Raw genomic sequence first — 26,051 nt, forward strand, 5'->3', positions numbered from 1 at the left:
TGACTAAAGTTAGGCTGGTAGGACAGAGAGAGACCTGCAGGCCTCCAGCTGCACAGGTTGTCCCCTTCCTTGTCCCATTCTCACCTAGCAGGCACACAACAGGCCAAGCTCTTTATATCCTGATCATGGAGGACCTGGCAGGTGACAAATGCTAGTTTCTGAGGTCAGGGGAGGTGCTTCACATTATATCTTTCTGAAGACAAGATCCAGACATAGACAAGACCCCCATAGGATGGGGAGGCCCTGAGGACACTACATATTTAATAGTGCTTTGCTGAATTTACTGATTGCTGGGACTTGCTTAGCAGTCTGGTGGTTAAGACTGCGCACTGCCCAGTTTAGGGGGACTGGGTTCAATCTCTGGCCAGGGAACTAAGATTCTACATGCTGCACAGTGCAGCCAAAAAATAAAAAAAATTTTTTTAAAGAACTAACTGCTGCCATACTCATGGAAATTAATGTGATGTCAGAGTTCGAGGCCCCATTTGTCAGATTAACCACACAGTTAAGAAACGAACAAAGCAGGACAGTAAAACTATTTTACTTTTTCATAATTGGTATTAGAATTCTAAAGCTAAGCTGCCTAATATGACAGCTCCTAGCCACATGTGATCATTTCAAAGTAATTAAAATTAGCTAAAACGAAACATCCAGTTCCCCAGTAACACAGCACATTCTAAATGCTCAGTAGCCACACAAGCACTGTTATAAAACATTTCAGTTATCATGGAAAAGCTATAAAAACTTGGCTGAATTCCCTTACATTTTGACATTGTTTTACCTTTGCATTACACATTTTGGGAGCAGGTGGGAGAACCATAATACTTTCAGTGACTGGAGACCTCTAAACAATTTAATGTGACTTTAGCCAGCAGCCTCCGTTACCAGCATTTATACCTTTGATCGCGCCTCCACGTACCTCATCAAAAAGCAATTGCCCTGGACAGTCACACGCGAGCACCTCGAATCCGCTAGATTAAACTGGAAACCAGCCCCCCCCCGATGGTCTCCTAGCAACAGAGACGCGACCCCGCCCCTCCCCCTGCTGAGCTTCTCCTACCTTATTGGCCTGGAGGGGGCGGGACGGGGAGTCAAGTGTCCAATAGGAGGGGAGCGGAGGAGGGCGTCCTGGCCGCGTCCCCGTCGCCCGGGAAACCGCGGCATCCTGGTTCGCGCGCGATGCCGAGCGCCGAGGAGCGGGCCGCGCAGGCTGAGGACAACGCGGACGGGGAGCCCGGAGCCGACCCAAGGCTGCAACTCCTAGGGGCCTATGTGGCCCGGAGCCTGCGGCCGCCCGCGGGCGCCTGGGAGCGCTGCTCGGGCTCGGCCGATGCGGGGCAGCTGCTGCACGCCTTCCTGGGACCGGGGGCCGCGGAGGGGCCGCGACCGCTGCTGGTGGTGCGGCCCGGGGCTGGGGGCCTGGCGGTGCGCATGGGGCTGGACGCGGGACCTGAGGCCGGCCCGCCTCGGGCTAAGGGGCTTTTTTTCCTGCGCACCAGGCCTGAGCCGCCAGGCCCCGGCAGCCTCCGCGGGGCAGTGCTGTGCGGGGACCTGCCCGCCGCGCCGCTGGAGCATCTGGCCGCGCTCTTCTCTGAGGTGAGAGTAGGCCCACCGCCCCGCGCCGGCCGCCGCTGGGGAGGGGGACGGGAGCAGGGGGCGGGGCAGGGGCGGGGCCGGAGAACCAGGGGCGGGGCCTCGAGAGCAGTTGGGTACTGAGTTTGAGGAGCCGCGAGTAAAATAGGATGGGCGGGGCGATGTTGGAGGGGCGGAGCTGGCGGGAAACTAGGACCCTGGGCTGAGCTTGAAATGGAAGCTGGGGGAAATCTGAGCCGGGGTCGTGTCAGAGTCTGGACGTCAGGAAGCTTGCTTCATTCCTGGTCTGGATTCAGGCCAAAGGGGAGGCTAGTGTCGGAAGGGGGCCTGGATCCCGACCTCTTTTTGAGACGCTATCTCTGAATCCCCCCTATATAAACTGGCATCACAAATGATAGGGAATACTAGACCCAGGGGCATCTCCTATGGATGAAGGAAAAGAGTTAAAAAGAAGAGGTGGTTTGGTTTTGATTTTCATCTCATTCATGAACCGGAGGTCAGCCCTGTGCCCAGGTAAGCAGCTGGGACATCCACTATATGAAATGCCCAGCAGGCATTTGGACGGGTCCGCCTGGAGCACAGGAGAGGAAGAGCTCCAGGGATTGGATTTCGGGGGCTTCGGTGGCACCACAGGGGTGCCTGGGAAAGACTTTGGGACATTTAGAACTTTCTGGAATGTAAGTAAAAGCTTTCCTGGAAGTGAAGCAGATGTGCCTCTGGAGGCTTGATCCCCTGCTGTGTCATGTTCCCTGTGATAGGTACTGTGGGGAGCACCAAAGAAATATGACAAGATCCCACCTGTGGACGTCATCATATATATAAAATATTTAAAGCTAGTAGACGTCCCAGGTGACACAGTGGTAAAGAAGCCAACTGCCATTGTAGGAGTTGTGGGTTCAATCTTGATCAGGACGATCCACTGGAGAAGGAAATGACAATCCACTCCAGTATTCTTGCCTGGAAATTCCCATGGACAGAGGAGTCTGCCAGACTGCAGTCCATGGGATGGAAAAGAGTCGGACACAACTGAGCAACTAAGCAGGTGCGTGCACGCGTATATACACACACACACAAAGTTGGCCTCAGTGCTTGAACTGGGTACTAGCGGCTCTCTGCTACATCAGGTGTTGGGCCTTCGGTTGCTCCATTAGGAAGCTGTGTGGAGCAGGAATTCCAGAAAAGGGTCACGGATGACCGAGGAGCTCAAGGGGACTTGGGGAAACTAGATTGTTCAGAAGATATAGGAGTATTTCAATATTTTCTTAACCCAATGGCTTTATTGTTTGTTTTCTGAACATTATCCATCCCTGTAGGAATCCAAGCTTGGTTCACAACCCCTCTTGAACAGTGATGATGGAAAGAAGTGCATGAAAATGAATTCACTGTTACCAAAGGGGAAATGGAGGAGGGATAAATTAGAGGAGTTTGGGATTAACAGATTAACTTAGATAACCACCAGGGACCTAATGTATGGCACATGGAACTATACTCAATATCTTATAATAACCTATAATGGAGAAGAATCTAAAAAAGAATATATATATATATATAGGCTTCCCAGGTGGTGCTAGTGGTAAAGAACCTGCTAGCCAATGCAGGAGACGTAAGAGACCTGGGTTCAATCCCTGGGTCAGAAAGATCCCCTGGAGGAGGACATGGCAACCCACTTTAGTATTCTTGCCTGGAGAATTCCCATGGACAGGGGAGCCTGGCAGACTACAGTTGATAGTGTCACAGAGTCCAACATGACTGAAGCAACTTAGCATACACACATGCATCACACACACAAACACACACACATATATATATCACTTTGCTGTATACCAGAACAGAAACTAAAACAATATTGCAAGTCAACTATTCTTCAACAAAAAGAAAAAAAAGAAGATAAAATGCAAAATAGATGAATAGGTTTTTAATTTACAGAAAAAAAAAGGTTTACTGATACGGAAAAAGAAGTGCTGTTGGGTTTGTATGACAGACAGATGCATGTGGTCTGAGAGCCCTGCTTCACCTCCATTGCTGAACTGGCTCCTGAACAAGGAAAAGGATTAGGATAAACAGAGAGCAGGGTAACTTGAACAAAGGTTCAGAGATGGCGCTACATCTAACATATGTAGAGGACAGCTGGTCATGGCCAAGGAAATGCAGTCCAACTGGAAAAAGTAATTTTAAGATACTTCAGACTCTTAGGGACTTGCCTGGCGGTCCAGTGGTTAGGACACCATGTTTCCAGTGCAGGCAGCACGGGCTCCATCCCTGCTTGGTGAACAAAGATCTCCCATGCCACGCAGCGTGGCCAAAAAGTAAAAAAAATAAAATACTTCAGACTCTTAAATGTTTGAGAAGTTTTGTTGGTAAATTGAAAGAGGCTGGAAACAATGTTCATCCGTGAGGTACTGGGTGAACAAATTGAGGTCCATCTATAATTAAAGGGAACGATATGAGACAGCCGTTAATTTTCTCTTTACTGTGAAAAAGAACATTAATTCACCCTCACAACAATTTCCAAGTGTACAGTACAATAAGTTAACCTCATGCCCATCACTGTGCAGCAAATCTCCATCACCCACCGATTGTGCATGGCTAAAACCCTCCAATCATGAGTAACTCCCACTTCCCCAACCCTCAGCCCCTGGCAGCCACATTCTATTTTCTGTGTCTGTTAACTCAACCTCTCCAGGTTCCTGACCGAAGTGGAATCAAGTAGTATTTGTTCTTATCTGACTGGTTATTTCACTTAGCAGACTGTCTTCAAGGAGGTTCATTCTCAAGGTAGCACTGTGATGTACTTGCCTTCCTTTTTAAAGCTGAGTAGTATCCCATTGTATGTATATATACATTTTCTTTATCCCATTCATCCATGGATGGACAGTTAGGTTCCTTTCACCTCCTGGCTATTGTGGATAAAGCTAAGATTTAAGATAAGTTTTTAAAGGTGCAGAAAGGTATGCTACCATTTCTGCTAAAAAGAGAAGGGAGGAAGGGAAGAAAAAAACCTTCATTTAGAGAGTAATCCCTAGGTGGGAGGAAATGGGCGACACAGGGAGGTACAGGGGTAGACTGAAGACTTGATTTCTACTGTAAAGGTTTTATACTTTAAAAAATTTGCACCATGTAAGTGTGTTATCTGTTTTAAAAAATCTAAATAAAATAATATATTTTAAAAATATCTCAGGACTTTACTTGAATTTCTCAAAACCTCTTAACAGCAGCCCCTGGGCCACACAACCCACCCCTGTCCAGTCCACTTCTTTCACACTCCCCAAAGCGGATCCAGGGCTAATTCAGGATCTTGCTCGTCTCAGTCTCCCGAGCCCCTTCTCCCCTCCCAGCTGTCCTGCCCACTCTCATCTCCACCTTTGGCTGTGAGCTCCCCTCTCCTAATACCTTCCCATAAAACTGCACTAAAGCCAAAGTGTCCCCAAGCCGTAAACTGCAACTTTGTTTTTGCCCCATTACACCAATACAAGGTAAAAAGCAAATAACATCCAGGAAGCGTTTGGAGAAAGAAGTGAGGGAATATGGTAACCAGCTCTCCTGCTCCCTTTTTTCCTCCTCTCTGTCCCTTTATTCACTGCAGCCAGCCAGGTTTCCTTTCCTAGGGCTCTGGGGCTCGGACACTGTGTTGGAAGTTTGTGGTTTTGGAGACGGAGTGTTACCGATCTTTCCAATCGGGTGTCCAGTCGGGTGGCCCTCCAACAGGGTCACTCCCTTGTCCAGGGCCGGCTAGTGCCAAGTAAAGGAAAACAGGTTCAGCAGAGGTGGGAGAGGAACTACTCTGAAAAAGCCCACGTTCTCTCCAGGTGGGGAGCGGGGTGTGGCGCACGGCGCAGGGGGGACGGCGAGGGCGGGGCTGAGTGGGAGGAGCGAGCATGCGCAGAGTCTCCTGCGTGGTGGACGCATAGTGGGTGGCGGCCCTTGGCCATTCTGGACTTTTCTGGTTCCAGTAGTTTCTGTACTTTTCTGCCTGGCCGTTTCTGGAGATTCTGCCTTAGTTCCTGTTAACTCATTGTTGACTGGGGGGTTTTTGAAGAAACTAATGCCCGTAGCCAGCAATTTTTATTTCAGCAGGCCCAAAATTAATTCTGTCATTTTACTAACTCTCTGTGGGTTACTATATTCAGTATAGGCATACCTGTAAAGTCTTCTGATTTTTAATGTTGTTTTCAGTCCACTGTTCTGTAGAAGCAAAGGAGCGTCCTCCAGCACCGTGAGTTTCATTGTTACTTTCAGTGTCAATCACTAAGGTTTTTTGTTGGTCTAATATTCACATCGTGTGAGTCAGAACTATATTCTGAAGAACTGCTATTTTCAGAGACACTATTATATATGTCGCTCAGATAGTCAGGGAACGTATATGCATAAAATTCACTTAAAAATTTCCTCTTCACTCAAAATTTCGCCATGCGCTATCTTTGAAAATTTCACGTTCAGAATATACACAAGATTGGAACAAAGAACTAACGGAGCAAAATGTGAATGATAACGACATTCATAAGTTGTATCATGAACCCTTAATCAATTTTAAGCTCTAACATTCACTCGGTGATGTTAATTGTCACTCTCTAAAAACATACTGATAGGTTTTCGGTCAATAACGTTTAGGTAACAAAAGACATATTAATATGTCTCTAGTCAGTAATGGCACCATTTCCTTCTCCAGGGGTTCTTCCTGGACCAGGGATCCAGGAGAAGGCAATGGCACCCCACTCCAGTACTCTTGCCTGGAAAATTCCATGGACGGAGGAGCCTGGTAGGCTGCAGTCCATGGGGTCGCTAGGAGTTGGACACATCTGAGCGACTTCACTTTCACTTTTCACTTTCCTGCATTGGAGAAGGAACTGGCAACCCTGAGAATCCCAGGGACGGGGAAGCCTGGTGGGCTGCCGTCTATGGGGTCGCACAGAGTCAGACACGACTGAAGCGACTTAGCGGCAGCAGCAGTCAGTAATGTGTTAAGCAAGTACAGCTGGAGATGAATGGATTGGGAGCCAGAAAGGGGAGGCTATAGGTTGGTTTTCTGTAGAAGTGAGGGTCTGATCTCCCATGGTCTCAGCCTGCAATGATTTGGAGAAGGGCTTGCATTCCCAGCCAGAGCCTGGGCTGGGTCGTGGCGGTGAAAGCCCCAGTGGTCAGTGACAAGGGCCCTGGCCCTCTGACTTTGCAGAAAAGAATTCCCCAGAGACCGTAAGTAGTGAAGCAAGGAAGTATTTACTAAGAGGAAAAGAGTACAGTACATGTGGATAGACACACTGGTGGATGCAGGGAGAGAGTCGCTGAGTCACACCCTCGTGGCAGTTTGAATTAACGTTTATGGGATATTTCTTCCAGGTTTCCCTTGGCCAGTCATTTTGATTTGCCTGGTTCACTGCCCATATTTGGTTTATCTCAGGATCCTCTCAGGTGTGTCCAAGCATCCCTTAGCTAAGATGGATTTTACCAAAAAGGCATCTGGGTAAAACATCCCTTGGCATAACTCCCCTTTGGGATCAAAGGAGCCTTTTCTGTGCAGGTGAGGTCTGGGAAGTTGCCTGACTTCCGGAACAAGAAATGTGTGATCTGTGCAGGGTCCAGCCTCCTCCCTTAATTGCCCTGCTGTTCTCATCTTGGAGTTTCAGTCCACAGGAAATGAATCTCCAATGGCTTTACCCCAACTTCCCCAGGGCAGTGGGTGGGGAGCATCTGCCTTCTGCCTCAGGTCCTTTTCCCGAGACAGGAGCATGGATTAGGAGTCTGGGGGATCCAGGTTCCAACCCTTGTTCTGTCAAGTTTTGCAGTGTGATGTGAGCTCTTCTCTCAGAATCAACACACCTTGCAGGCTTGTTGTGAAATGCAAAATAATTTATGAAGACACTTGAAACAGAGTATGTTAGCATCCCCAAATCCAAGCTCATACTCCTTGCCACCCGGCAGGCTGATAAATCGAGAGAAGACCTTGGAGCAAGGAATAGTGACTCTATTAGAAAGCTGGCAGTTTGAGACAATGGACTGGCAGAACCATCTTTTCCGAGGGAGAATTTAGGCTTCTTTCTACTAAAAGGGGAGGGAGTGTGGCAGTTCATTGAAAATTTCTTGGTGCCTGAATCCTTTATTCTTGCAGATGTCCAAGTGGGTCTGGTCACATTGTAAACCTCCAACTGGAGAATTATTATTCTCTGTTCTGCAATTTCTTATTATACCTTGAAAGGTCAGGCTTGGGACGCAGAGCCTTGTGAATGGACTGTCATGTGTATTTCTGGCTGTGGGCAACATCCTTTTATTGATACAAAGAGGCAGAGCCACCATGACTAAGACAGGCAACAGAGTACAAAGATAGAGTAAAAGGAACTGATCCCACGTAGAGTCAGGTTTCTTCTCTGTTACACTGGGCTTCCCAGGTGGTGCTAGTGGTAAAGAATCTGCCTGCCAATGCGAGAGAGGCAAGAGACGTGCATTCAATCCTTGGGTCAGGAAGATCTCCTGGAGAAGGAAATGGCAACCCACTCCAGGATTCTTGCCTGGGAAATCCTCTGTCCAAGGGATTTTCCTCTGTGGGAAAGACTGGTGTCTCAAAGAGTTAGATGTGACTGAAAGCAAGTTGCTACATTAGTTGTAGGTTTTCCTTACAAATGACAAGAGTTATTGTCACTCTACATCCCACTTAAAAGCTTCCTCACTTCTCTGACCCCTCCTTGTCACCTGCTCTAACTCAAACTCATCTCTTCCCAAGGATTCATCCCTTCTACCTCTGAGCCTGGAGGTGGGACAGGTAACCTTGCTCCTACTTGCTGCTTCTAGATTTAAGTCAAAAAATATCCAGCTTGAAGCTGATGCCATTAGACAAAGCTACCGTCTCCCCCCATTGCTGTGTCATAAACTAATGGCACTGCCTTCATTTCCCCACAATTGGGCTCCCACTGTGACTTTCCGCAGCTTTGCTCCTGTATTAACATGTGGCTACTACTACTACTACTAAGTTGCTTCAGTCGTGTCCGACTCTGTGTGACCCCATAGATGGCAGCCCACCAGGCTCCCCCGTCCCTGGGATTCTCCAGGCAAGAACATGTGGCTATATCAGTGGATATCGGGCTTCCCTAGTGGCTCAGTGGTAAGGAATCTGCCTGCCATTGCAGGAGATGGGGGTTTGATCCCTGGTCCAGGAAGAATCCCTGGAGAAGGAAATGGCAACCCACTCCAGTATTCTTGCCTGGAAAATCCCATGGACAGAGGAGCCTGGTGGGCGGCAGTTTATGGGTCAAAAGAAGAGTTGGACATGACGCAACTGAGCTCACGTGCGTGCACAGGCACACACACACGTACACACACACACATATTACCAAAATACTGATATAACAAAATATAGTAATAAAGTCTAAACTGGCAATAAAATAAGTAGATAAAATAAATACATAAGTAAAATGGCCTCTGAGACCACCCGTAGACAGAAGATCATGCTTACCTGCATTTGTCCTGCTTTTTTTTTTTTTTTTTTTTTTTTTGCCTCTTGGCCTTTGTGACAATTTCAATCACTCATATTCACCCTGTGATGAGGAAGGGATTCTTGCCCTAGGGTTCTGGTCATGGCCAAACACACAACACTGGACAGATGAGACTGCTCACTGGTTATTGTCAGAGATACAGTCTAGAGGAGGAGGACCCTGTGCCAGGCAGGGCCACATAGGGATTGCATGTGGGAACAGAGTGAACGACCAGGATGTGTGGGAGACAAGCTTTGTACTCTCCAGAGGGTGTGGGGCCCACTGGTTCCTGGGGGAGGATGGGATTGGCTTGAGGGAATATTCTAATGGGTGGCAAGGAACCAAAGCCCACTCCCCAGGGATGAGAAGCAGACATGCCTGGTGCCCCTGATAAACAGGAATGTTGGATGAGGGACCTTCTCTGCAGGAGCAGAGTGGGTAGGGAAACTTGTGACTGGTTATTGCAGCTGCCCCCCACCCCCACCCCCAATTTTACCAGATGTCAAGGCAGTACATAATGTTTATTTCATAATGTTAGATGTTAGCTGTTAGGTCTTACCAGACAGGGAGACCTGCAAAAGGTTGTACATAGCTCTCTCGACCTTTCTCAGAATAGTCTTCCTTTTTTTTAAAAAAATTTTTATTTTGTATTGGGGTATTATAGCTGATTAGGGCTTCCCTGATAGCTCAGTTGGTAAAGAAACCACCTGCAATGCAGGAGACCCTGGTTCCATTCCTGGGTCAGGAAAATCCCCTGGAGAAGGGAAAGGCTACCCACTCCAGTATTCTTGGGGCTTCCCTTGTGGCTCAGCTGGTAAAGAAACCGCCTGCAATGCAGGAGACCTGGGTTGGGAAGATCTGCTAGAGAAGGGAAACGCTACCCACTCCAGTATTCTGGCCTGAAGAGTTGCATGGACGGTATAGTTCATGGGGTCGAAAAAAGTCAGGCACGACTGAGCAACTTTCACTTCATAACTGATTAACTGCTGAAGCTGAAGTTCCAATTTTCTGACCACCTGATGTGAAGAGCCATCGCATTGGAAAAGACCTAGATGCTGGGAAAGATTGAAGGAAAAAGGAGAAGAGGGCGGCAGAGGATGAGATGGTTGGATGGCCTCACTGACTCGATGAATGTGAATCTGACCTAACTCCGAGAGCTAGTGAAGGACTGATTAACAATATTGTGATCGTTTCAGGTGGATGGCAAAGGGACTCAGCCATGCATATACATGTATCCATTCTCCCTCAAGCTCCCCTCCCATCCAGGCTGCCACATAACACTGAGCAGAGTTCCCTGTGCTACACAGTAGGTCCTTGTCCGTGGTTGTTGTTTAGTTGCTAAGTTGTGTCCAACTCTTTTGGCCCCATGGACTGTAGCCTGCCAGTCTCCTCTATACATAGGATTTCTCAGGCAAGAATACTGTAGTGAGTTGCCATTTCCTTCTCCAGGGGATCTTCCTGATGCAGGGATCAAACCTGTATTCTTTACCACTTGGCAGGCAGATTCTTTACCACTGAGCCACCTGGGAAGCCCCCTTGTTGATTATCCCTTCTAAATATAGGAGTGTGTACACATTGATTCCAAACTGCCCAACTTCCCCCTAGAATAGTCTTTCTTTAGGGTTTCAGAAGTTGCCCACCTTTGTTTCCTGTGCACATCTGTTCCAGGTTGTCATCCCTGTCCTGGCCAATGAGAAGAACCACCTAGACTGGCCCCATGTGGTTTGTCAAGATGTCCAGCGGCATGCCTACAGCCTCCAGGGTGACCTTCTGGTTCTCCTTGAGCAAGCGAAGGGAAAAACCCTGCTGCCCCTTCCAGTCGGCTCAGAAAACATGGGCTCTGAGGGTTCTGAAATCGAGGCCGTGTAAGTACCGCCAGGCTGGCCATATGGGCCTCGGAGATAGGGGAGATGCCGGTTTATCTGAATGTTTTCTCTACGACTTTTCTGTCCCTGACTCTGTCTCCTTCTTCTGCACACGGCCCACTGTTGGCCAGCATCCTTGGACTGTGTGTTCCATGCTGATTACCACCCTCGCCCCAGTACCCCCATCCAAGTCTCTCAAGGCTATCACGGCAACATGGCCTTCTTTCCGCTCAGAACTATCTGAAGACTGAGAGCAGCCACACTGATTCCAGCATGTCCCTTATCAGGACAGTGTGTCATCATTGGCAGAGACCCAGGTCCAGTCTGGGAGACAGCACGCCTCTTCCCAGCATTTACTCAGCACATCATGTCGCTGTCCAGACCCTCCACCAGCAGCAGCTGGAGAGTGTTTTCAGGTCCTTTTTTTCCCCAAGTAGAAACAAATCAGCTTTGTTGAAGCTTGAGGTCCTTGCCTTCTGTGACTGGAGAGGCATTAAACCCTATGGCTCTTCTCGTTATAGGAGTGATACCCACTGTCAGCTTCCACTTACCATTCCAGCCCTGAGCTATCTTTGCTTCTGTCCTGTGGGGATTTTTTTCTTTTTCCCTAGAGTCAGGCTATGTACCTAAAATAATACGTATATTTTTAAATTGTCTTCTAGTAAGCATTCTATATGTTTGTGGCAACAGTCCACTTTCCGTCATGAGTTCAGTCTGCCACATTGCTGGGACTTTCCAAATGTATTGTCTATTCAGGGCCCATGATTTGATCTGCAGAATGAGTATTGCATGGGATAGGAATATACTTTACAGTGAGTTTTTTCATATTGGAAGTAATTTGCTATGTATATAATTTGAAGAAATCCCAGTTAACTGGAAAACTTATCGTGGCTTCATAAAAATATACAATTTTCAAAATAAATACCTTCAAACGACCCTTCTTCTGTTCCTTTTCTCTTTGAATATAACAACATTCAGTGTGAATGTATAATCGTTGTGGTGTTTGTCTCCCTTTGTTCAAAATTTGATAATTTCCCAAGAGGCTGGATCATATTACTGGGAGGTGAGTATCTTCTGCCTTTAATATCATCCACAATCACTTGTGCCATATCATTGCTCAGCAAATATGAACTTAATTAAATGAAGCGAAGGTGGGTTTCTGGCATGAAAAATGCAAATGACGGATTCTTTCTCACCTGTGTCCTGTGTTCTCGGCATGCCTGTGTGTGTGCTAAGTCACTTCAGTAGTGTCCAGCTCTTTGCGACACCATGGACTGTAGCCCTCCAGGCTCCTCTGTCCATGGGAGTCTCCAGGCAAGAATAGTGGAGTGGGGTTGCTGTGCCCTCCTCCAGGGGATCTTCCCCACCCAGGGACTGAACCCCTGTCTCTTACATCTGCATTGGCGGTGGGTTCTTTACCACTAGTGCCATGAACGACTGTCAGTTCAGACTGTATGAAAAGGCAACCAGAATGTATTTTTGATTTTTAATCCTTTCCAAACATCCCTAGTTAGTTTATTTAAAAGATGTGTGAGGGAGAACACATTGGAATTCCATTCTTCACTGGAGAAGTGAGGACAAAGAATTGTAATGTTCGGACATCTGACAAGTTGCCTGATGGAGGAAGAAGTAACCTGTTTCTTCTTGCTGAGTCGGTCAACTGAGATCAGATGAGGGACTGGCAGGGAGATGAACCTGGTCCTGGGTAGAGACAAACTCTTTCCCAAGGACAGTTGATCTTCCCAAAGAATGCACTGCCTCATCAAGCAGGGAGCTGGCTGGCATTGGTGGGATTCAAGTAAGGGTTGGGGCTTCCCTGGAGGCTCAGATGGTAAAGAACCGCCTGCGGTATGAGAGACTGGCATTAGTCCCTGGGTCCCGAAGATCCTATAGAGAAGGGAATGGCTACCCAATCCAATATTCTTGCCTGGAGAATTCCACGGACAGAGGAGCCTGGCGAGGAACAGGACCCTCCTGTCCATGGGGTCACAAAGGGTCAAACACGACTGAAGTGACGTAGCACACAGAGTTAAGCTCTTCCCTGCATCCCAGGAGACTTGTTGTCTCTTTCGCAGCTTGGATTCTACGGACAAGTCCGTCGTCTACGCCATTGAGTCTGCAGTGATCCAGTGGAGCCACCAAATCCAGCTGGTGCTCAAGAGAGAGTCTTTGCAGCCGCTCCTCCAGGGGGAAAACCCTACCCCAAAGGTGGAGCTTGAGTTCTGGAGGACCAGGTGGGCACAGACTGCGACCGTGGGAGCAGATGCCTCATAGTGGAAATGGGCTGGGGGAGGTGGCTACTGAGTGCGGTCCCACCCCCAGGCGTCTCTCATCAGCCCTAGAGCCAACAGCTTAGTGTCATTTGGGTCAAGGCAGCTCCTCTGTGTACGGGGAGGTGACACTTTCGCCAAGGTTCAATGGTCACGCCTCGTTTCTTAAGCTGCAGTCAGTGTAGCTTCTGACGTTTCTTCAAAGGCGCTTTCAGCCACATGTAAAGTTAATGAACTCGCTTACACATTTTCTTCTACTTGTCTGCTCCCTCTCCTTGGGCAGTCAATATGCACACTTTTTCTTTTTTTTGTAGGATTTAGAGAAAGAGAGGGGTTTTGGCAGTACACGGCTGAACACTGTCTCTTAAAGATTCCAGGCAGTCATTAGGAGGGCTGAAAGTCCATCACCCATGGTGTCCCAGCCCCACAGGTTCCAGAAAGACCTGATTATCCCCCCTCTTCGTCCCCATTTCCCTGCTCCTATTTATCCCTATGCTGATTAATCTTCTCGAAAGGAGACAGAGAGACTGATGTGTGAGGGAGGACTGCCCTGTCCTTGCAGGTCACGTGACCAGGGATACCAGTAGGGCTCCAGCCCCGTTTGCATCCCATGCCGAGATGCTCCATCCTCTTGTCTGGTTTCCTGACCACTCTGCTGACCTACTGTGGGGCCCTTCTCCAGCAGCCTTGCTCTGACAACACTTCTCTCACCCCACCCAAAACCTCACTGTGAGAGCTAATGACCTCCAACTGCTGAGCGTCTGAGCTACCAGATGGTCAGCAGTGTTCCCTGCTGTTACCTCCTCCAGCTGCTCCTTTGAACCTGTGTCCAGACTGAGGCTCTTGCCCTTGCTATTCTGGGAACAGAGGCCCCGGCTCTTTGGACTAGAGCATGGCCTCTGCGGAAGCACCCTGAGGCAGACCTCCTCTCTCCGTCTATCTGAAGGCCAGTCATAGCAAGCATGACTGTTCCCTGACGTCGTTCTGGACTGACGCTTCTCCTGGTGTTGCAGGTGTGAAGATCTGGAATACATTTATAATCAGCTGAGAATGATAAAGAGGAAGGGCATGGTGGGACTTCTGGACAAGCTTCAGAGCAGCTACTTTCCGGCTTTCCAAGCCATGTTCCGAGACATTGGAGCAGGTGAGGACCCACAAGTATTTTCATACACACACTCAACTTTGTTATTTAGTGCCAGATTATCTTCCTCTCTGATTTCAGCAGCTTTCAGTCCTCGCAGCCCTCAGACCTGAGATGGTTTAGCACATCGGCAAGAATACCAAACCTAGAAGCAGGAAAGTAGCCACCCTGTGCTCTATTTGCATTTCCAGAGCTTTGAGACCCTGGCAGAGTCACCTAACCTCTCTGAGCTTTTGTGTGTAATGCATACGCTTGCCTCCTGCTTCCCTGGGCTTCTGGGAGAGGATGTAAGTGTGAGTTCTTTGCTGACTATAAATCATAATCCCTCACCTCTGGAATTCAAGTCCTTCCACCTCCAGCTTCTTGGAAAGTCTCTGTTCCATTTCTACCTCCATCCTGCTTTTTCTGTTCCTACTTGTGTCAGATGGGACTGCAGTTTCCTGGTCGTCTGAGCTCCAGACAAGATCAGCCCTTGTCAAAACTGCAAATCTAGCAGAGTCTATACTTAGAAGTAGGTAAATCCTTTCAGGGCTCCCTCTCCCCTCATTAGTGCACTTCGCTTCTTGCTCCTCTCAAACCTCCTCCCGGCTCTTGGGTATTGTAGGTTGAAATAAGCTTCTAAAGATGTTTGCAATCTCATGTTATTTAAGGTTAATCTCTGGAGAAGGCACTGGTACCCCACTCCAGTACTCTTGCCTGGAAACTCCCATGGATGGAGGAGCCTGGTAGGCTGCAGTTCATGGGGTCACTAAGAGTCAGACACGACTGAGCGACTTCACTTTCACTTTTCACTTTCATGCTTTGGAGAAGGAACTGGCAACCCACTCCAGTGTTCTTGCCTGGAGAATCCCAGGGATGGGGGAGCCTGGTGGGCTGCCGTCTATGGGGTCGCACAGAGTTGGACACGACTGAAGCGACTTAGCAGCAGCAGCAGCAAGATTAATTTCAGCAGTGATTCTCAAATGCTTTTTCTCTATTAGAGCTCTTTCTTTAAATGCAATCTCCTGTGTCAGTCCAGAATGTAAAACTTGCCAAGGTGTATTTGCTCTGCTAAAGAGGGAGTGTCCTGTGTCCAGAGCCCATTGGTGGATCCCTGTCCCACCTTCTCTTCCTTATGGTGTGGGGTTTGGAAACCATGCAGATGAAGGAATAAAAGTACCGGTGGTGGAGTTTCTGACTTGTGCTTTATAACAGAGAATAGCTGGCTTAAGAAGCTGGTCTCTGAGGTCCTTCTGGACCCTAATTTCTCATCCCAGAGGCCCTCTGCCAGCACCTAGAGCTGGCTTGGAATGGGGTTCCTACTGGGGCCCCAGTTTATTTCTTCTCTGAGAGGTTTTGTGTCTCAGAGCAATCAAATGTTGTTCCTAATTTATACTTCAATTCAAATGAGGTAGTGTCCCCAGAAATGATCTGTGTACCACTGTTAGTATGAGAGATAGTTGGGGTAGATGTCTGGGCAAGTGTATTTTTTTTTTTTCTGTTTTAAATTTAATTTAATTAATTTATTTTTTAAATTGGGAAGATAATTTCTTTACAGCTTTGTGTTAGTTGTGTAGTCGCTTCAGTCGTGTCCGACTCTGTGTGACCCCATAGACGGCAGCCCACCAGGCTCAGGCTCCCCCGTCCCTGGGATTCTCCAGGCAAGAACACTGGAGTGGGTTGCCATTTCCTAACTAACAACTAACTCTGTTGTGCTAGTTTCTGCTGTACGACATGCATCAGCTGTATGTATACATACATCTCCTCCCTCTTGAGCCGCCCTCCTCTCCTCCTCCCCGTCACACCCCTCTGGGTCATCACAGAGCACCCAGCCGAGCTCCCTGTGCTGGGCAGCAGCTTCCCACTAGCCAGCTGTTTACACACGGCAGGGGATATATGCCAGTGCTACTCTCAGTTCATCCCACCTTCTCCCTCCCCTACTGTGTCCGCAAATCCACTCTCTATATCTGCATCTGTATTTCCTGCCCTGCAAATAGGTTCATCAATACCATTTTTCTAGATTCCATTATATATACGTTAATACATGATATTTTTCTTTTTCTGACTTACTTCATTCTGTATGACAAACTCTAGGTTTATCCATATTTTAAAATATGCAAAAGGGTAACTCCTTTTTTTGGCATGTGATGCAAGTTTTCCGTTTGTGGTTTTATAGAGATTTAATGGTTTCATTTTATATGATTTTATTTAGGTTAAAATTAGAGTCAAATTAGGGAAAGGTATGAAGTAATACTACAGGTTGTAGGCAGTCATGACAGATATCATAAAGAGGGTATGCCAAGGATGGAAATTTGAGGCTCTGGAATAAAACATATAATAAAAGCATATTTATGAGTTTATTATTTAGAGCCCCAAGTATATTTTTCACATTAAAAGATTAATAGAGTACAATCATTCACATTGATTAATAGTAATAAAAGATTTGGTTCCCCAGACCCGCCTTCTAAATTTTTTTTTGCAAAAGAATATATTATGGCAATGAAAAGAAATTAGAAAAAAAAGACAATATCATCATAATTGTCTCAGAGAAATACCACTGTAAAAATAAAAATCCTTGAAATATATAACTCAATCCAAATAATGGAATAAGAGGAATTTTGATCATAGTTGCCAGGTAGAGACTTGGTCAGAAATTTTGTTGGGATCTTCAGAGAATAAAAATATTTTAGCTGGTACCTGATTTTCCTCATTTCTAATTTAACTGCAGAGTTTTTGTCCTTATTCTGCAGATAGCATGTGCTTTGCACAGACATACTGTATGTCATGATCAGGGTAGTTCTTTGGCTCACAGATGGACAGAAGAGAAGGGGAGGAAAAGATATAGTCCTGGATTGGTGGACACATGGGGAGTAAAGAGGGAGGTTTAATGAACATAGAAAAATGTGTGTGAACAAGATTTTCTGAAGTGCAATTGATTGGGCAACAAAGAACCTTGGGAACAGTAAGGGTATCTTGGAAAGGAAAAGACCAAGGGAGTAAAGACCAAGTAGGGAGTTCCTGCCTCTGGCCTCTAGGAGGCAGGGTTGGCACAGTGCAGCCCAGTTGCCAGTCCAGGATACTTGTGGGTAGAAGCTTGTGGAGAAAAGGGCTTCCCAGGTGGTACTAGTGGTAAAGAACCTGCTTACCAATGCAGAGACATAAGAGACATGGGTTCTATCCCTGGGTCAGGAAGATCCCCTAGAGGAGGGCATGGCAACCTATTGCCTGGAGAATCCCATGGGCAGAAGAGCCTGGTGTGCTTGCAAAGAGTTGGACACGACTGAAGCTACTTAGCATGTGTATGTGGGGAGAGAAGTAAAGTCCAGAGGTTTTCTGGAGCTGCCGTGGAACTGGCTCTCAGGTTCCCGTGAGAGCCCATTGCATGCAACCCTTGTCAACACCCACTCCCCAGCACTCAGTGACATCAAGTTAGTAGCTTGAGATCAGACACGGTGGGAAGCTTAGGAGTATTTACATCCCAGAAATTGGCAAATGCTAAAAGCTTTTGGGATCAAGGCTTTTGTCCCAGAAGAGCTTGTGGTTAAAGATTTACCAGCAAACACACATATTTCTGTGCAACTGGGGTTTATATTTGAATCTGTTTTGTTTGTCTTTTTTTGGCCACATTGCCCGGCCTGTGGGATTTTAGTTCCCCCAGGGATCAAACCCAGGCACTGTGCTGTGGGAACACGGAGTCCTAACCACTAGGCAACCAGGCTGTTCCCTATATTTGCATTATTTAAAAGCTGTTAGCCTAACTCTGTGTCTTTCTTCATCTGCCTTGTGAGCCAGGGTGACTGCACCTGGAGTGGATGAGCCAGCCCTCAAGTGCTGAGCTCCTGAAAATCAGGGGAGTGCGTATTTGTATGATTAAAGGAGATTTTTCTTATTAAGAAGTACACCATGAAAAGGAAGCTCCCGTGGTGTGATGCTGTCAGCTTCTCTTCCTTCAAGGCACAGATGAAAGCCTGTGCATGTGCTCATTGGAATGACTGTTGGATTCTGACACCCCCCCATCCTACAGTGGTTCTGATGCTTCCATCAAACCCTCCCATTTAGGAACTGCTGTTCTAATTGATTTACCATGACATCTGTCTTTTAAAAATTGGGTTCACATAGTCCTTCCCACAACTCCATTTGGGGTATAAAGCTTGATATACATCCCAAACTTTGATGTACACACCCCAAACTCCCATGTGTAGTGAGCCCCACAACCATCAAGCCAGGGGTTCAGTGTAATAAACTTGGGTATAATCCTGCTTTTGCTCAGCTGGGCAGGGCTGACTAATTAACTGGTGGACTCAAGACAGCTTATCTAGGTCTCTTTTTTTAAAATTTTCAACAATTTTTATCATATGGTACAGTGGTTTTATTTATTTATCTATTTATTGGGCTTCTCCGCTAGCTCAAGTGGTAAGGAATCCACGCCAATGCAGGAGATGCAGGTTCTGTCCCTGGGTCAGGAAGATAGATCCCCTGGAGGAGGAAATGGCAAACCACTCCAGTATTCTTGCTTGGAGAATCTCATGGACAGAGGAGCCTGAAGGGCTACAGTTCTTGTGGAGTCCTGCAGAGTCAGACACAACTGAGCATGCAACAAATTACAAAAAATTAGATAGAGAAATTTATTTGTTATTTTTTGGCTGCACCATGCAGCATGCAGGATCATAGATCCCTGACCAGGGATTGAACCCATGCCCCCTTCATCAAAAGTCCATTGGTCACTAGACAACCAGAGAAGTTCCTAGGCCCTAATTCCTTTGCTTACAAAGTAGAAATAATGAAGCTACCTCACCTGATTTTTCTATGAATTTTTCTATGAGTTGATTGGTGTTTGGTATATTGAAACTGTTTACTAAACACTATATATATTTTGAGTTTCTTTTAGGATGAATACAGAGCTTCATCCACATAAAATAACCCAAGACCATCTGCTGTCACAAGACAGTGCCGGGTTACCTGCCCAGGAAAGAATCAGCCTTCCTAAACACCCGTTTCTGGGCCTTTGCATCCCCTCTAAGTGGCTCTGCAGAATTAGCACCCAGAGCTACGGTTTTCCTCCTTTCCCATCTCGGCCACCACAGGACGGCAGATGGAAAATGCTCTTTCCTCGGCTTTATTCAATGGAAATGGCAGGAGGCTTTCCTGGCTTTGAAGACCAGCAGAGCCTTGCCATAATCAGCCTGAGCCATTTCTCCATTCCCTGTGACTTGTCCTCCGTAAGAGCTCAATGAGATTCTTTATTGACAAATATTTATTAGAGATGTGATCATGCACGCAACACCTCCTTTGGTCCAAGCACCGAGCTAGCCATCTTGCTGCCTTCGCAAGAACCCTTTACATGAGTGACTGTTCAGCCTGTTGTTGAGATTCAGACAGGATAGTCATGCCTGAGGTCACACATTTGATGTATCGGCATTTGAAGGCAGATCTTTCTGACTCTTCAAACCCGTCCTGTCATCCATCCCATATTACTTCAAAGGTAATACCAGCAAACAGACACCGAGCATTTTCTACACACACAGCACCAGAGGGCCTGGGCTTGGGAGGGCCAGGAGGCCGTCCAGATACAAGAATTCTGTAAGAGAGGCTCCTCAGACCCCTCTCCCAGCTGCCCAGGGCTCTTCCGAATTCAGTGTTTCCTCGCAAGAGCTGGCCAGCCCTCTCTGCTCCCTCAGCCCAGGACGAGATCACAACCCTTGTTTTCTGATCCTTCATGCCCAGGCTCCAGAGCTCTGCTCGGCGGGTGTGATCCTCAAGCTGGTACTGTGATGGGTTGTCTCCCCTTCCTTCCAGCTCTGACGGAGGCGCGGGACATCTACACCCACCTGACGCCACTGCGCCGTCACCTAGAGGACCTCGAGAGCCTGGAGTTTCCTGACGTGAAGCCCCGGCTGCGGCCCCTGCTGCACGTGGTCTGCCTGATCTGGGCCACGTGTGAGTCTTACCGCTGCCCCGGGCGGCTCACGGTGCTGCTGCAGGAGATCTGCAACCTTCTGGTCCAGCAGGTGGGCGCCCAGCAGTCCCCAGCCTTACCCCGGGGGCTGGGTGGTCCAAGTCTCCAGAAGAGTAGAGTGTGCATCTTTTTTTTCAGAGCAGTAATGAGGGCCCACAGGGTTCTCCTCTGGTGGCTCAGATGGTAAAGAATCTACCTGCAATGCAGGAGACCCTGGATCTGGAAGATCCCCTGGAGAAGGGCATAGCTGCCCACTCCAGTATTGTTGCCTGGAGAATTCCGTGGACAGAGGAGCCTGGCAGGCTACAGTCCATGGGGTTGCAAAGAGTCGGACACATTCTCAGACTTGAATTGCTTTATCATCATATCCAGTAACTCCCAAAACTGTTCTCAGTCCTGCTGGGGTACTTTGGAGGACCTGGGTTTGGGCACAGGGTAGAGATGGTGAATTTCAACCTCCTTAAGGATCTTTATATATATATATATAAATGATTTTGTTTATATATTTATCTGGCAGCACTGGGTCTTGGCGGCTGCATTCAGGCTTTCTTCTCTCCTTGCAGCAAGGAGGGGCTACCCTCTCGTTGCAGTGCCCGGGCTTCTCATTGTGGTGACTTCTCTTGCTGTAGAGCATAGGCTCTAGGGCACACAGCTTCAATAGTTGTGGCTCCTGGGCTCTACAGCACAGGCTCAATAGTTGGGATGCACTGGCTTAGTTGTTTCTCACCATGTGGCATCTTTGCGGATCAGGGATGGAACCCGTGTTTCCTGCATTGCCAGGTGGATTCTTACCATCTCAGCCACTAGGGGAGCCCAGAAAGCCAGTGAGTCACAACAAAAACCTGGAAAGGATACCTGTCCAGCCCCAGGGGTCCCAAGAGAAGTCTCACTGTGTTTCCTTGGCTCTGACTGGTCACTCGCCATCCCTGAGCCAGTCACTGACTGTGGCTGGAACCCAGGTCCCGATCCCTCTGTGGGACTAAAGAATGGGGTCTGGATGTTTCCTGTATTAGGCTTCTGGTAAGTTTTGCATGGGCAGTTGCTAAGTGAAGAGCTGTAGGCTGGGCAGAGTTGAGGGCCATCCTGCACCTGCAGCCAGGCTTAGTGCCACTCACCTGTCTGCCCTCCAGGCCTCTATTTATCTCTGCCCAGAAGACCTCCTGAGAAGTGAGGTGGAAGAAAGTCAGAGGAAACTGCATGTGGTCGTGGACACCCTGAGCTGCTTCAAGCAGCTGTTTCAGGACAGAAGGGAGAATCTCCATTCTTACTTCAAAGAGAACCAGGAAGTCCGCGAGTGGGATTTCCAGTCCTCCTTGGTCTTTGTGCGATTGGATGGCTTCCTAGGGCGACTGGGCATGGTGCAGGTGAGTGTTCTCCTCCCGTCAGGCCCCCGGCTGCTTGCAGGAGGGAGCAACCTAGGAATCCAAAAAGTAGCAGCAGTAACAAAGAATGAAATATCATCACGTGCAGCATCATGAAGGGATCTAGAGAGTATCGTATTGAGTGAAGTAAGACAGGCAGAGAAGAAGTACCATATGATATCACTTACATGTGGAATCTAAATAAATAATACAAATAAACGTATTTACTACACAAAAACAGGCTCGCAGACATAGAAAACAAACATGATTGCCAAAGGGGAAAGAGAGGTGGGGAGGGATAAATTCAGAGTTTTAGGAGTAACAGATACACACCATTATATGTAAAGTAGATAATCAGCAAGGACCTACTGTATCGCACAAGGAACCATGCTCAATATTCTGTAGTAACATATATGGGACAAGAGTCTGAAAAGTATATGTGTGTGTATATAAGCCACCAGGGCTCACCTGGTGGCTCAGTTGGTAAAGAATCTGCCTGCAATGCAGGAGACCTAGGTTTGATCCCTGGGTCAGAAAAATCCCCTGGAGAAGGGAATGGCTACCACTCCAGTATTCTTGCCTGGAGAATCCCATGGACAGAGGAAGCTGGTGGGCTACAATCCATGGGTCACAAAGAATCAGATATGACTGAGCAACTATATGACCACTACCATATATGTGTGTATGTATATGTATGTGTATGTAGATACGTGTATATGTGTGTGTGTCTATATATGTGCATATATATCTGAGTCACTTAGCTGTACACCTGAAACTAACACAACACTGTAAATCAGCTAAACCTCAATTTTTAAAATAAAGTGTAGTGTTTAAGATTTCAAAAAAAGAAAAAAATGAGGAAGAAACAAATATTTATCAAGTTAATTAATTTTTAAGAATACCCGCCTTTCAAGGTATGTGGAAATCCTATTTTATTCTCTAATGGAAATTAAGTTTTCTTTTATATCTAATTTTCATTACATTTTATGTATGGAGAATGCAGTAAGAGAATTACAGTATATCTGCAATTCCTGGGCTATGTCATTAGGTCAGCGTTTGGCCTTCCTTTTCTTTATTTCTCGTCTGTCTGCCTAAGGATAGGATGACCAAATAAAAAGTGAACAAGTGAGAAACAGCAAAGCACAGAGTAAGAAGAGGTGCAAGACAACAGGGTGATCAGCCTGGCATTGACTGGAAGAACCCATGATTCAGTAACTTAGAATAGTCATCATATGATGGTAGTTCTACTAGAAGTTTAGGAAATTCTGATCATAGTCTCAGGAAGAAGTCTCAAGGAATCAGTCGACAAATTCAGGTGGGTTTCAAATTAAGCATAATCTCCTTGCTAGAGGTCTCATGGGAAATGGCCAGTGAACTGACCTGGATGCAGCTGGCCATGCCCACAAAGCCACTACCTTGAACTTCTCCACTTTCCCACCATCAAGGTGACTCCAAAAACTACATAACTAGCATGAGTGCCAAGTTGCTTTAGTTGTGTCTGACTCTGTGACCCTGTGGATGGTAGCCCGCCAGGCTCCTCTGTCTGTGGGATTCTCCAGACAAGAATAGTGGAGTGGATTGCCATTTCCCCCTCCAGGGGATCTTCCCACCCAGGGATCCAACCCAAGTCTCCTGTGTCTCCCGCATTGGCAGGTGGGTTGTTTACCGCCTGCACCACCTGGTAAGCCCAAGACTAGCACGAATCCCTGTACAAATGAAATACTACTTTTGCTCAAAGTCGTGACTCTTCTCCCCCAGTTGTTTAGAAGTCAATGGGAACGTTAATTTAAGGACCAAGGTAAGAAAACACAGGCCTTTCTCTTTTGACTGTTTTCCGCTTCAGGATTTAGTGTGATTACCATGTGTTTGCATGCTTTGCAGCTCTGTATTCGCTGATGAGACTTTGCAGGGAGAGTAGTGGGTATGACAAAACAAAATATATACTTATCCTAAAATTAATTTGGGAGATGCAGGGTCAAGTTAAAGATCAGAACAATAGCCAAGGAGACTGAGAAGGAATCAGAAGCATGTTTCTATCCGTGATCAGCAGAGATTTGGGGTGAAGAGAAGTGCTGTGTTGAGAGGAGGTAGTGATAATCGCATGGCATAGACCATGTGATTATGAGGATTAGAGAAGATGAGACGGAATCTCTTCACTTCAGCCCCCAAAGCATAGTTCCAGCACTGCCGTGCTCTAGGCACCATGCACCAGGCTCTGAGCTGGGGCCCCGGGGGCAGGACGGTGGCTTGGGTACAGTTTTGCATGTAAGAAGCCCATGGACTAGAAGACATAAAAAGGGCAGAGATTGATGGAGGAGATCCAGGGATGGGAAGACAACAAAATGTTGACGCTTCACTGAGGTGTATTAAGTGCCATGATAAAAGTGAAGTGTGTGTGTGAGTCACTCTGTCATGTCCAGCTCTTTTCGACCCCATGGACTGTAGCCCACCAGGCTCCTCTGTCCATGGCATTCTCCAGGCGAGAATACTGGAGTGGGTTGCCATGCCCTCCTCCAGGGGATCTTCCTGACCCAGGAATCGAACCCAGGTCTTCTACATTGCAAGCAGATTCTTTACCATCTGAGCTACAGGGAAGCCTGATAAAAGCAAAATTGGTGTGATATTGGGAGCAAGAAGGAGGGGTTCCTAACCCAGAGGGCCTCTGAGAAAGGGGGGGGGGGGGTACAAGAGGAAATAAATTTAGAAATTGGAGTAGGAATTCTCTGGGGGAAACGAAGACTGGTGAAGGTGGGAACAGAGACAGAGAAAATGTATGAGCCAGAAGGCCAGACCCTAGACCTTATGAAAGATGCACCTTAAATCCTTCTCTGGGATCACGGAGAGTATAAGTAATCAATGCCTAGCTTTTTCCTAAATGCTTTGTTTTTGGCACCATTTCCACTATAGCCCTTGAGGAGCAGCCTCTCTTCTCCTTCTTCTCCATTCCATCCCTCTCCTCTCCAGCACCAACCTGTTCACTCTCTTTTAAGTGGAGGTGACAGAGACTCTCTCGCTCCTGCCTGCCCCTGGCCACCGTGGGGACCAGGGCAGACAACTGCCTTCACAGTCTCCCTAGCCCCGAGGAAGGTCCTCGAAGTGGAACCCAGGGAGCAAAGCTCAGCTCTGCAAGGCTGTTGGGCTGTGGCCTGGGGCCCTGCACACACATTAATGATGTGACTTTGTATGTAGACAGCTATCCTGAAGTTGGGTGCCTAATCTGCTGGGTTTATCCAGTAACCACAAGCAGCCCTGGCCACTAGCCTCCCCGGAGTCATTATTCTTGCAAGAGTCCACTCTCTGGCTGCCTTTTTTTTTTTTTTTCTGAATCAACGCACAGATGCATAAAAAGCAAAAAGCAGTTGCCTCAGTTTAATTACAAGGTGAGTTGAATGTCACCTCATCCTGCTCCTGTTCACCTCGTAATTTTTTTGTCCCTGGCTCTGGTTCACTTCCCTGCTCTTAGGCCAGATGCCTCCACTTCTTTCTCCACTCATTTCCCCTCTGCCTCCCTCCCCGCTCCGCCCCCCTCCCCCCCCTCTCCCCGCCTCCTTCTGCCCCCTCCTCCCTCTGCCCCCTCCCCCTCTGCCCCCTCCCCCTCTGCCCCCTCCTCCCTCTGCCCCCCTCCTCCCTCTGCCCCTCTTCTCCCTCATCCCTCTTCCCTCTGCCCCCCTCCTTGCTCTGCCCCCCTCCTCCCGCTTCCTTTTCTGTTGGTCTCCCTCCCCTTCTTTGGTTTCCTCTTTCTCTTGTTGAGTTTCTCTTAACTCTGTTCACCCTGCATTTCCTTGGTTCTGCCTTTTCCTGTGGCTGTTCCTTTCCCTCGTCCAGGCATTTCTCCCTCTTTCATCTTTCATCTCCTAAACATTTGCTCAGATGTGCCCCCTGGCCCCTGTCTTCCCTGTCTCCTCCCCTCTCAGCTCGGTGCAGCAAGACACAGGCTATCGATCGGCTCTGGGCATATTTCACATTGCCCTTTAGTTAACATTCTGTGTATCTCTGTGATTGATGCCTGTTTGAGATGGGGTTAATCTGCTTCTCTCCAGCAAGAATTAGCATGAACCCAGCCTTATTCATCCTGCCCTTCTGTATACTTTGTGGCCCCTAAAACATGGGCAGCTGCAATTAATAAATACATGAAGCCAAGTTAATAAAATGATTTCAGTGCATTTCCCTCTCTGCCTGCTCACAAGGGTGAGGTGGTTTAGGGCTGGTTTTTAATGTCCATTGTTCTATTTTCCCCTCTGATTTGCCTGGCCTTTTTTTTTTTTTTTTTTTCCTCTTTGAAACAAGAAAGTTTTATTGTGCATATGGATTTCCCCCCTCGTTTGCTATTCAGTTGCTCAGTCATGTCCGACTCTGCGAAACAGACTGCATGCAGCATGCCAGGCTTCCCTGTCCTTCACCATGTCCCAGAGCTTGCTCAAACTCA

The 26,051-nt window shown here is 47.5% G+C and overlaps 1 protein-coding gene across 1 annotated transcript in view; it reads left to right on the forward strand.

The window, feature by feature from the left end:
* Positions 1–1,179: 1,179 nt before the first annotated feature.
* Positions 1,180–26,051, forward strand: part of DNAH9 (dynein axonemal heavy chain 9) — a 286,957-nt gene continuing 262,085 nt past the window's right edge. Inside the window, exons 1-6 of the mRNA XM_068976630.1 lie at positions 1,180–1,596; positions 10,722–10,918; positions 12,994–13,152; positions 14,202–14,332; positions 20,105–20,316; positions 21,395–21,628. Coding sequence (XP_068832731.1) covers positions 1,180–1,596; positions 10,722–10,918; positions 12,994–13,152; positions 14,202–14,332; positions 20,105–20,316; positions 21,395–21,628 — 1,350 coding nt within the window. The remainder of the gene's footprint in view (positions 1,597–10,721; positions 10,919–12,993; positions 13,153–14,201; positions 14,333–20,104; positions 20,317–21,394; positions 21,629–26,051) is intronic.

The sequence above is a fragment of the Capricornis sumatraensis genome, chromosome 8, assembly GCF_032405125.1.
Source record: "Capricornis sumatraensis isolate serow.1 chromosome 8, serow.2, whole genome shotgun sequence".
In the NCBI taxonomy this organism is placed as follows: domain Eukaryota; kingdom Metazoa; phylum Chordata; class Mammalia; order Artiodactyla; family Bovidae; genus Capricornis; species Capricornis sumatraensis.